This window comes from Microcaecilia unicolor, chromosome 7, assembly GCF_901765095.1.
Source record: "Microcaecilia unicolor chromosome 7, aMicUni1.1, whole genome shotgun sequence".
NCBI lineage: Eukaryota > Metazoa > Chordata > Amphibia > Gymnophiona > Siphonopidae > Microcaecilia > Microcaecilia unicolor.
The window spans coordinates 252,628,432-252,641,293 of NC_044037.1; the positions used below are offsets into that span (position 1 = coordinate 252,628,432).

General features: G+C 45.5%; 2 protein-coding genes across 2 annotated transcripts in view; both read right to left on the reverse strand.

The window, feature by feature from the left end:
• Positions 1-6,747, reverse strand: part of RIF1 (replication timing regulatory factor 1) — a 270,093-nt gene extending 263,346 nt beyond the window's left edge. The window contains 1 exon segment of the mRNA XM_030210901.1: positions 6,244-6,747. Coding sequence (XP_030066761.1) covers positions 6,244-6,353 — 110 coding nt within the window. The 5' untranslated portion in view covers positions 6,354-6,747.
• A 4,733-nt stretch (positions 6,748-11,480) lies between these two features.
• The window catches only part of TNFAIP6 (TNF alpha induced protein 6), a 53,059-nt gene continuing 51,677 nt past the window's right edge, over positions 11,481-12,862 (reverse strand). The window contains 1 exon segment of the mRNA XM_030210510.1: positions 11,481-11,774. Coding sequence (XP_030066370.1) covers positions 11,620-11,774 — 155 coding nt within the window. The 3' untranslated portion in view covers positions 11,481-11,619.

Genomic DNA, 12,862 nt, shown 5'->3' on the forward strand with positions numbered 1-12,862 from the left:
GTCCATTTAGTAGTGGTTTATGGACTTGTCCTTTAGGAAACCATCTAACCCCTTTTTAAAATTTGCTAAGCTAACCGCCTTTACCACGTTCTCCGGCAACGAATTCCAGAGTTTAATTATGCATTGGGTGAAGAAAAAGTTTCTCCGATTTGTTTTAAATTTACTACACTGTAGTTTCATCGCATGCCCCCTAGTCCTAATATTTTTGGAAAGCGTGAACAGACGCTTCACATCCACCTGTTCTACTCCACTCATTATTTTATATATCATGTCTCCCCTCAGCCGTCTCTTCTCCAAGCTAAAAAGCCCTAGCCTCCTTAGTCTTTCTTCATAGGGAAGTCGTCCCATCCCCGCTATCATTTTAGTCGCCCTTCGCTGCACCTTTTCCAATTCTACTGTATCTTTCTTGAGATGCGGCGACCAGAATTGAACACAATACTCAAGGTGTGGTCGCACCATGGAGCGATACAACGGCATTATAACATCCTCACACCTGTTTCCCATACCTTTCCTAATAACACCCAACATTCTATTCGCTTTCCTAGCCACAGCAGCACACTGAGCAGAAGGATTCAGTGTATTATCGACGACGACACCCAGATCCCTTTCTTGGTCCGTAACTCCTAACGTGGAACCTTGCATGACGTAGCTATAATTTGGGTTCTTTTTTCCCACATGCATCACCTTGCACTTGCTCACATTAAATGTCATCTGCCATTTAGCCGCCCAGTCTCATAAGGTCCTTTTGTAATTTTTCACAATCCTGTCGCGAGTTAACGACTTTGAATAACTTTGTGTCATCAGCAAATTTAATTACCTCGCTAGTTACTCTCATCTCTAAATCATTTATAAATATATTAAAGAGCAGCGGTCCTAGCACAGACCCCTGAGGAACCCCACTAACTACCCTTCTCCATTGTGAATACTGCCCATTTAACCCCACTCTCTGTTTCCTATCCTTCAACCAGTTTTTAATCCACAATAGGACATTTCCTCCTATCCCATGACCCTCCAACGTCTTCTGTAGCCTTTCATGAGGTACCTTGTCAAACGCCTTTTGAAAATCCAGATACACGATATCAACCGGCTCCCCTTTGTCCACATGTTGTTTACTCCTTCAAAGAATTGAAGTAAATTGGTCAGGCAAGATTTCCCCACACAAAAGCCGTGCTGACTTGGTCTCAGTAATCCATGTCCTCGGATGTGCTCTGTAATTTTGTTTTTGATAATAGCCTCTACCATTTTCCCCGGCACCGACGTCAGACTCACCAGTCTATAATTTCCCGGATCTCCCCTGGAACCTTTTTTTTTTTTTAAATGGGCATTACATTGGCCACCCTCCAATCTTCCGGTACCACGCTCGATTTTAAGGATAAATTGCATTTCACTAACAGTAGCTCCGCAAGCTCATTTTTCAGTTCTATCAGTACTCTAGGATGAATACCATCCGGTCCAAGAGATTTGCTACTCTTCAGTTTGCTGAACTGCCCCATTACGTCCTCCAGGTTTACCGTGAAGTCAGTAAGTTTTTCCGACTTGTCCGCTTGAAATACCATTTCCGACACCAGTATCCCACCCAAATCTTCCTTGGTGAAGACCGAAGCAAAGATTGGAGGGTGGCCAATGTAACGAGAATTGCTATTTGTGTGTATTGTACATGTGTTGTGTCTATGGGGTGGAGGGGACAGAGGCAGTTTGAAAGGAGGAATTTCTAAACTGCTCTGCAAGTTTTCTATGCTGCAGAAGCTAGAACTGCTTCTCCCACAGCAATGCACTAAATATTTTTTTTTGGGGGGGTGGGGAGGCTTGTTTTTTTTTTTTTTTCTTTTGAACCCTCAACTTAATGTCAACCATTTTCAAACTTGATGCATTTTTTTGTTTGTTTTCATCAGTTTCCCCTTATGCTAAGTTTCATCCCATTCCATTTTCAAGGAGTTAAACAAAAGGAGTTGAGAACTGTCTGCGTGCAAAATAATTCTTTCCAACTTTTGTTGGGTTGGAACAACAATTGCAGGATTCATCAAGTCTGACATATCAATAAAACAGCCCTCACTTTCACAAGCAAGGAGCTAATGTTAATTTGGGATGTGTTTCAGCTATGTTTATATTTAACACTAGGAAAAGAGGCCCGTTTCTGGAGCAAATGAAATGGGCGCTAGCAAGGTTTTCCTCCCCAACCCCCCCCCCCCTTCTCCCTCCCTACCTACCGACCCCTTCGTTGTGACGCCATTGCTCCGCAGCTCCTGAACGTACGCCATTGCTCCGCCCTCTACGTCATCACGTTTGACGCAAGGGCGGGGCCTCGAGACGGCGATTTCGGTGGCTTCACCACCACGAACCCTTCAAACCCGTTTTGATAACGGAAATGACGTCAGTGTCCTCAGAACATTGAGGGTGAGTTTTATTATATAAGATATATTGCAAACTGTAAAGTAGGCACTGTATATTTTCTTAATGTTTTGACTTACTTTTTTTTTTTTTGTTACATTTGTACCCCGCGCTTTCCCACTCATGGCAGGCTCAATGCGGCTTACATGGGGCAATGGAGGGTTAAGTGACTTGCCCAGAGTCACAAGGAACTGTGCCTGAAGTGGGAATCGAACTCAGTTCCTCAGTTCCCCAGTACCAAAGTCCACCACCCTAACCACTAGGCCACTCCTCCCAAAGTGGAAACGACCATGGAATAAACAGTTCCTCCCTCCTGTACTAATGCACAATGTGACTTTTACAATTAGAATTGTGTTAACGATACCTGGTTATATCTAGGTGTTTATAAACTGTAAATTTAGATGCTTACTTTTAGCTAATCAAGAGTTATTTAAGGTATGAAAAAAAAAATCAGTTTTCTATGACATCCATTGCAATCAAATATGCACATTTATGTCAGGAGGACTCGCAGACTGATGCACTTATAACCCCAGAAAGAACCGCCCACTATTTCCAACCAGGTAAAAATTACCGAGTTGGAAATAACAAGCGATTCACGAAAGAAATCCTATGCAAATGAGCTGCATGGACTTTTACCATGCAGCTCGGTAGGGAAGGCTGCCAGGGCATGTGCAGAGCAGTCAATTGCTAAACCTAGTTGCTCTGCACATGCTCATTCAGTGTGTACTACACACAGTTTTCATACACGCATAAAAGCTGCGTGTATGAAAGCCAGGTGTAGCTTTTTTTTTTCCTCCAAAACTGCTACTAAACTGCAGTGAGATGTTGAACAGCAAGCCCGTGAAGGGCAGGATTCTGCTTGGGGGGGGGGGGGGGGGGCTGACAGGCACTGATCGAGAGCTGCCCCCTCTGGGAATGCTGTTGGTGCTTGCACCATGGCTGAGGGAGCTGAAAGTTTGCCTGCTCGGGATAAGGCGGCCTTGGTGCTTGTTCACTGGACTGGCTGTTCTGAGGATTGCTGCTTCAAACTGGGTAAAAACTTGCGGATTAACTAGTCAGTCTCCAGGGTGCCTGACAGCCAGTCTCTCCCGTTCTCAGGAGCTGCTCCGGCCACAGAGGGACGTCATGTCAGGGCTTCCAGCCCAGCTTTCAGCCTTCTCTGCCTCCCCGCCTGCCTGTCATTGGTGGCTCCTCTGAAGCTATTCTCGTTACGGCTGCTCCAGACCTCCCATTTAATTTCCATTCGTACAGGTAGGCGGGCCTTTCTGCGCATTGCTCCTAAACAGGTGTGCATCCCTCAGAATACACATTTGAATACTGATCTGCCAATTTAAATAAGTATGCCACAAACATTAAAAAGCCTGTAAAACCCCTCTGTGCATCTCCCGCTGAATAATGTGCTTGCTAAATCATCTGGAACTGGTCAAAAAAGCACACTGCTGGCCCAGTAAGTTTAATGCATCTCCCCCTCAGTGCAGAAAAGCTGAATGGAGGATAACAGACAAGTCAGGAAATGGGTGGCAGAATACAAAGGAAACTATATTTTCTGGTGTTTACCCAATAAGAACTTATCTTTAAGAACTTTTTTAAAACCTGATGCAAAAAAGTTAACAGTTAAATCCGAATATCTGAAACTCTAATTATACCCTATTGACAACTGGTTAAACCTTTTTTCATGCATAAAATGCAGAATTTAAACATGTAAAAGGCATCTCTTATAAAATGAGGTCACACCAAAAGGTACAAGTGGTGCAACCAGGAACATACTTGTAGAGTAGGCATGTTCAGAGGAGGATTGGGGGGGGGGGGGGGGGGGGGGGCAGAGAGCATGGTCAGAGTCATGATTTACATATGTATTTGCACATATTTTTATAACATTTACATCTGCTCCCAAGCAGGTGCCTCTCTCCTCCATAAATAAGCCAGGTGCCCAGTTACAAAGTTACCTGCCATATAAAAGTTATGCAAAGAATTACTGTAAAATAACCTGGATGAAGGGGTAAAGGCTGTGGAGAAGGGTAGATAGGGGACTGTGTTGAGACCGCTGCTTTTTAACATATTTATAAATGATCTAGATATGGGAATAACTGGCAAGGTAATTAAATTTGGTGACGACACAAAGTTATTCAAAGTTGTTAAATCGCAAGAGGATTGTGAAAAATTGCAAGACGACTTTACGAAACTAGGACATTGGGGATCTAAATAGCACGTTTAATGTGAGCAAGTGCGAAGTGATGCATGTGGGAGAGAGGAACCTGAACTATAGTTACATGAAGCAAGGTTCCACAATAGGAGTCACCGACCAAGAAAAGGATCTAGAAGTCATCACTGACAACACTTTGAAACCCTCTGTTCAGTGTGCTGCGGCAGCAAAGAAAGCAAATAGAACATTAGGTATTATTAGGAAAGGAATGGAATACAAAAACGAGGATGTTATAATGCCTTTGTATCGCTCCATGGTGTGACTACACCTTGAATACTGTGTGCAATTCTGGTTGCCGCATCTGAAAAATGATATAGTGGCATTAGAAAAGGTAGAGACCGACCGTTCACTTGTCTATTAGATTGTAAGCTCTTTGAGCAGAGACTGTCTCTCTTTGTTAAATTGTACAGCGCTGCGTAACCCTAGTAGCACTCTAGAAATGTTAAGTAGTAGTAGTAGTAGTAGAAGGGTGATGAAAATGATAAAGGGGATGGGATGACTTCCCTATGAGGAAAGGCTGGAAACACTTGAGCTCTTCAGCTTGCAGAAAAGATGGCTGAGGGGAGATATGATAGAGGTATATAAAATACTGAGTGGAGTGGAATGGATATCACTTGTTTACTCTTTCCAAAATATTAGGCCTAGGGGGCACGCAATGACGCTACAAAGTAGTAAATTTAAAATAAATCGGCAAAAATATTTCTTCACTCAACATGTAATTAAACTCTGGAATTCATTGCCAGTGAATGTGGTAACAGCAGTTAGCTAAGAGGGATTTAAAAAAGGTTTGGATTCATTCCTAAAAGAAAAGTCCACATGCCATTATTAAAATGGTCTTTGGGAAATCTACTTATTTCTGGTATAATCAGCATAAAATGTAGTGTACTATTCTGGGATCTTGCCAGGTACTTGTAATCTGGATTGGCCACTGTTAGAAACAGGATACTGGGCTTGATGGACCTTCAGTCTGTCCCAATATGACAGCACTTATGTACTTCTTTGCGGCCCACTCCCCCGCCAAACCAAAAAGGCTTTCTGTTACAAAAGCAGTAGCCCTCCCTACAGGTACAAGTGTATTTCAAAATATGCATTTATTGGCAAGTCTGCACATATTTTACATTGCCAACTGGTTCAGAATTTCCTCAGGAGTGCTTTCTTTTTGCAGATCACTTTCATGCAGACATTGGGTGACATCTGCTAGCAAAATTTACCTGCCTGCAAAAAGAAGGCTCTTGCATACTCAAACTTTCAGTTGACCAAAAACTATATAATATAAATATAATACAATATAAGACTCCCATAATACAGAAGTATCTTCTCCCTCTGGGCTGCCCTACCAGCCTAAGGGACTACCCTACTTGCTACTAGCGTTGACTTGACTCCCTCAGTGGTCTCAAAGGTTCCTGTAGTGCTCCCACCTAAAGAGCCATTAAAAAAGACGTACAACCTTATCTCTCAAGCCCCTATGCTGCTCCAGAACCTAAGGGTTCAGTTAAAAGTTGGATCCCGAAGAAATAATTAAGCTGGCATATGCCCTACACACCAACCAGCATTTGGCTCGAGAAGGGCCTTACAATTCCTTTCTCCTCAGTTTCAGCGCTCCTTCCCGCTCACTACTCAAGCCACCCCCTCTCACCCGCGCCAGCACTTACTTGGCCAAGGCTAGGTAAGCATCAGTCTGCTCCGTGCGGGACACGGACGAGTCCTCCAGGGTTTCCAGAAGCGGCACCAACGGCGACTCTTCGGCACACACGCCAGTCATGATGCTACTCGCGGAGTGCTGCGAGCAGACAAGGACAGGCAGTTACTCAGACGAGTGTCCCACACACATCGAAACCACGCACACAAAAAAAAAACCCTAGGTCAATTTCCCACGTCCGCGCAGGCACGCACAAGCACCAGCGGCGGGACACCAAGAAGATTCTTCAACCTCCTTGCGGGACACAAGGCTGAAGCGCGCCTTTCAATGCCAGCCCACCCAGGCCCGGCCTTCTCCACCCCCCAACACTGGCTGTAGCGGGAAATCTGACAACAGGGTCGGAGTTCACACTGCCACCCCCCACGCCTTATCCTCTTGCCTGTTAACTGGCTTCCTTCTCTCCCGCACCTCAAATACAGCCAGTCATCTACCTCGCACCACTCTCCTGTACCACCAAAACCTCCTCTCTCTCTCTCTTCCCAGAGCTGACTCCCGCGCTCAGGTATAACTCCTCCCACTGTAGCGGAGCTCTTTTTTTTACCCGACTAACATGGTGCTGGAGCCGGCAGGGAATCGAGGCTCGAGCTCATCGAGAAGGCAGAAGCATGGAGCGCCGAATCAGATGATGGATTGAAACCAGTGGTAACTCCTCCTACTTGATCGCGCTCCTCTTTACCCAACCAGCATGGCGCTACAGCCGGCTGGAAATCGAGGCTCGAGCTCATCGAGAAGGCAGCGGCATCGAGCGCCGCCGAAGCAGGTGATTGATTGAATCCACTGAGTTTAGCGGCAGGAAGGAGGTCGGACTAGTAGCCTAAGCCTAGTGGTTAGGGTAGCAGCAGCCTGAAAAGCTGGAGAACCGGGCTCGATTTCCCCTACTGCTCCTTATCAGCCTGGGCAAGCTTCTCAACTCTCCATTGTTCGGTTATTTAGAATCCTGCTCTTCAGTATAGCCAGGATCCTTCCCCACACCTGTCACTCCTCTTGGTACACACCCCAATAACTAGGACAATTTTTTTCTTTACCTTGCTAGGGTCCTTTTGCTTTATCCTCTATTTTCCCCATGTACCGGCTCTCCTTATGCTGCTTAGCTCTGCCCAGGATGTACACTGGTTGCTGCTTTTTCATTCGTAGAGATTTGTCCCTCTTTTTTGTTTGCTGTATAACAATTAAAACAGAATCTGGGGGCTAGTGCACCCATATTCTAGGTACAATCACACTTGTGTCATAGAGCTGGTGTAAATGATCTCTCTAGATCACTAAAGATTGTGTGCAGTTTATAGGATTCTTTGTGCATTAATGTGTCCCTCTCCCATGATCCACTCAAATTCTGCCCAGTTTATTTGTTTAGATGTAACCTATTTTTTTCCATAGTAGCTCAAGTTGAATTAAATTCAAATACAGTAGGTATACACAAAAAGTAGCACATATGAGTTATCTTGTTGGGCAGACTGGATGGACTGTGCAGGTCTTTTTCTGCCGTCATCTACTATGTTACTATCCAGCTTATAATTGAAAGTAATCGCCGGCTATTTCCCGACACAAATTGGGATATGGCCGGCGATTTCGCAAAAGTGGCGAAAAGCGTATAATCGAAAGCTACATTTGTGATAGCTTCGCCGCTTTCCCTTCGCCTCGCCGGCGAAAGTTCAAAGGGGCGTGTTGGCGGCAAAGCGAAGGCGGGACATGGGCAGGGTTGAGCGTGGCTACCAGATGGCCGGCTTTCGCGGATAATGGAAAAATAAAACCCGGCGATAAGCAGTATTTCGCCGGGTTTACTTGGTCCTTTTATTTTCACGACCAAGCCTCAAAAAGGTGCCCCAACTGACCAGATGACCACCGGAGGGAATGGAGGATGACCTCCCCTTACTCCCCCAGTGGTCGCCAACCCCCTCCCACACTAAAATTATTAAAATACAAACCTTTTTTGCCAGCCTGTATGCCAGCCTCAAATGTCATACCCAGCACCCTGACTGCAGTATGCAGGTCCCTGGAACAGTTGTTGTTGGTTGCAGTGGACTGCAGAAAGGCAGAGCCAGGCCCATCCCCCCCCTACCTGTTCCACTTGTGGTGGGTAATGTTGAGCCCTCCCAAACCCCCCAAAACCCACTGTATCCACATGTAGGTGCCCCCCTTCAGCCCTTACGGCTAGGGTAATGGTGCACACTTGTGGGCAGTGGGTTTGGCGGGGATTTGGGGGACTCAGCACACAAGGGAAGGGTGCTATGCACCTGGAAGCTAATTTGGTTGTTTATAAAAGATGTTTGAAGTGCCCCCTAGGGTGCCCGGTTGGTGTCCTGGCATGTGAGGGGGACCATTGCACTACAAATGCTGGCTCCTCCCACGGCCAAATGCCTTAGATTTCGCCGGGTTTGAGATCGCCGGCAGTTTTTTCCATTATCACGGAAAAACAAAACTGGCGATCTCAAACCCGGCGAAATCCAAGGCATTTCGCCGGCCCACACCGTATTATTGAAAAAAAAGATAGCCAGCCAAAATAGATTGCCGGCGACCTATTTCGCCGGCGACATTCGATTATTCCCCTCTATGTTATTTCTCTGACCCTGGAAGCCCCTATGTTTACAAAGCTACACAGCATTGCTTGTTAAGCCAATTAAGTTACAGCAGTAGCGTAGCTAAGGGTGGGCCTGGGTGGGCACAGGCCCACCCATTCTTGCCTCAGGCCTACCCAGTCAGCAGCCCATGAGGCCCCCAAAGCTCTTCAGTTGTGGCGCCTCACTACTCTCTCTCCCTCTGGCATTTGCCTGTCTCTCTTTGGAACCCCCCTCCCAGTCTACCTCAGAGCTACTGCCGGCGGCAATCCCTATAGGCATCCTGCACCAGCCCTCCAGGCTTCTCTGTATCATGTCCTGCCCTCAATGGTGTCACTTCTTGATCTTGGCGGGAATGTGGTAGAGAGAAGCCTGCAGGGCCAGCGCAGGTTGCCTATAGGAATTGCGACAATGGCTCTGAGGCAGGAACGGGGGAGGGGGTTCAGAAAGAAACGGGCAGACGTCGGGTCATTTAAAAAAAAACAACATAATATTGTATGTATGTACAGGGGTAGGGATGGGGGTGGGAAGGGCCTACCCAGGTTAACTCTGGGCCCACCCAAATTGACAGGTCTGCCTACGCCCCTGAGTTACAGTCATTGTTACAGAATACGCCTGGATTTTGGCATAGATCTCTAGGTGTGCTATATAGAATCTGGGGGTTTATGCTCAAGTTTTCAGCCTTGGCACAATGTGTGCGGTATAGCCTATGTTCACAATAAAGAAAGCCAGCAAAAATTGTATGCATTCAGTTGCTAGGCGTGTGCACTCACTTACTGACTGCACATCCGCAAACGAACCTTTTCCTGAGATGCGAAGGCGGTAGAACGAGAGGACATGAAATGAGATTGAAGGGGGGCAGACTCAAGAAAAATGTCAGGAAGTATTTTTTCACAGCGTAGTGGATGCTTGGAATGCCCCCCCGTGGGAGGTGGTGGAAATGAAAACGGTAACGGAATTCAAACATGCGTGGGATAAACATAAAGGAATCCTGTTCAGAAGGAATGGATCCTAAGGAGCTTAGCCGAGATTGGGTGGCAGAGCCAGTGGCGGGAGGCGGGGATGGTGCTGGGCAGACTTATACAGTCTGTGCCAGAGCCGGTGGTGGGAGGCGGGACTGGTGGTTGGGAGGTGGGGATGGTGCTGGGCAGACTTATACGATCTGTGCCCTGAAAAGGACAGGTACAAATCAAGGTAAGGTATACACAAAAAGTAGCACATATGAGTTTATCTTGTTGGGCAGACTGGATGGACCGTGCAGGTCTTTTTCTGCCGTCATCTACTATGTTACAGCTTAGAGAGCACACTGCTGGGATGTACAGTGGGGCAGAGGAGCTACATTCTATTTTATCTATTCTTTTTTCTTATTTTGAGCTTCTGTCTTTATACTTGTGTTATTGTTTTATTTCATCTCTCCCTTTTTAATTTCCATCTCATTCTGTACTTTGAAAGTGTGCATGCTTGCATTTCTTGTGCTTTTCCTGCATGAAGTGCTAGAAACGAGTGTTTCAAAAGTGCAAACCATGCAGGGCTGGCTTAACCATTGAACTAGGTGAGGCTCTGGCCCAGGGCACCGGTGACTAAGGGGGCCAAAACATCCAGCCTCTGACCTTACCTGGTTTGCAGCTTAAGCCTTTTCTTCCCCTCCCCACGGGTTCGGCAGTGCTCCCTCACCTCTCTCCCTCCCACATGGTCCTGTAAAGTCTAAGTCAGTTGCTGGCAGCAGCAGTGACATGACAACCTGCCTTTGTCCAACGCCTTGGTCTTCCCCCGTCATGTCCTTCCTCCTCTGATGCAATTTCCTGTGGGTGAAGCGTGACAGAGGGAAGACCCAGAGTGTCATGATGCTGCTGGCAACTGACGTAGAATTTTTACTGGACAACGGGGAAGGAAGGGGGACAGACAAGAGGGAAAGAGAGACTGAACCCGGTGGGGGGGGGGGGGGGGGGGAGAGATGCCAAGTCTGTGGAGGGGGAGGGGGTACCACCAAAGCAAGTTGGCTCAGGGCGCCACTTTCCCTTGAGCCGGCCCTGAAACCACGGATCAAGAGTAGTTAGTAGTGGGCTCCCACTTCTCTGTATGAGGAGAGATGGTGAAAGGCTGAAGAGAAGCAAGAAATCAAAAGGAGGCCCTTGATGCAATGGAAAAAGAGGATGAGCAGACAAGGTGACAGGAAGAAGGGATGAGGGATGATAATGGATCATGGATTTGCTATACTGCCTTTCTATGGGTACAACCAAAGTGGTTGATCAGAATCTTTAGGAAGCAGAGATTAGATAAAAGACCATGGGTGGGATGGTGGAGGAAGCATGGAGTTGTGAGAGGCAATGTGAAAGCTGATAAAAAAAATACCCATGTAGAGGGAGAAGGTTTCAAAGCCAATGGGGTTGTGCAGTTCTTCTATTCCTGTGCCATCTACAAGCTGAAGGCTGCATATTCTTGTAAGCAGATGTACAATAGAAAATACAGTATAAGCTTTCAATGCAATCATTGATATGTAAACCTGAAACTGCCTTTCAAAACGAGGGGTGAGGGTTTTGTTTTGTGTATGTGTTTTGATACTTTGAAATATACTTCTGGGTATATACCATGTAAAGACCTGTAAAACATGAAGGATCATGCATAATTTTGCATTTTAATTGGAATTTTAAATTACATTTTACAAATATTCCATAGCAGTACCACAGAATGTTAATTACAGTGGGCATATTACAGAATCTTTGATAGTGTTGAATCAAAAAAAGTGAAACGCATTTTCAGAATATTCCAAATAATCTTCAATTTAAGGAGTAGGTCTTTTTCTCAGAGGTGGCAGTTCCTGCATCATGCCAAAATTTCTTTTTCCTAGTTGGGTCCACAGCAACATATTTAATTTGAAAACCAGCTGCTGTGATCGAAGCATCTGACACAAACTTCAATGTCATGACATTTCCTGAAACAACAACAAAATAGTGAGTTTTTTGAATAGCGCAAATGTGCAAATTCTACAATTGTTCACTCTCCTATCTTTTAAAATTCCTTATCATATTTTGAAGAATGATTAATATCATTGATTATGAAAATATCCAGACAGTAGCTTCTAATTTTTCTCTGCATTTTGGAATATAGGGCCATTTATGACTTCTTTTTTTTTTTTTTTTTTTTTTGCTTCAAGATATTTGACCAAATGTTTAGAAAACTGATTTCTCTTATTCTCTTTCCATGTGAAAATGCTTACGAGCTTGGGTCCATATTATGTTGTTGAAAATATATGGGCCCTTTTACCAAGATGCCGTAGGGCTACTGCGGGCTTTGCGCATGGCAATTCAGCCCTGCCACCAGGCTACCGCGGGAGCCCTTACTGCGGCTTCCCTCTGAAATGGCTGCATGGCAAGTGTTACACATACCGCAACACCATTTCCATTTAAAAAAAAAAATCCTTGTACCGGCAGCAGAAAAAGGAGGCCTCTGTGCACAGCAAACCCACATGCCGCTGCCACTGCAGTAGTCCTCTTACCCCTGCTTGGTAAAAGGACGCCCCCCCCCCCCCCCCCCCCCCCGCATGGTCATTAATAATTAAGGGGTCCTTTTACTAAAGGGTGTTAAGCCCTTCAAGATACTGCGTAAACGCATTAAATCATGTTGTGGTACTTTCCCTGTTGTGCACTAAAACCAGGGATGGATCGCACATTTGTGGGCCCCCCTCCCCTTCCCGGCCACAACTGGCAAGTACACAGTTTTACTATCCATCACACAATATACGTGCAACTGTGGATGTGTTATAGGGTATTGACACAACAGTATATGGAGTTTCAGCAGAGTTTATAAATAGGTTTATAATGTTCCTGAAAAACACAACCACCGGACTATACAGTATTTATTGAATTGACAGAGCATTTTGAAAGGTTTCTACATTTTTATATTATCATCAATATGGTTTAATCTTTTGTCAATTTTTATAAACACACCGAATTCCACCAGAAAAGAAAATGAACTTTACGGTTGTCCTTACCTTAATGGCAATTGCTTTAAAATGTATCA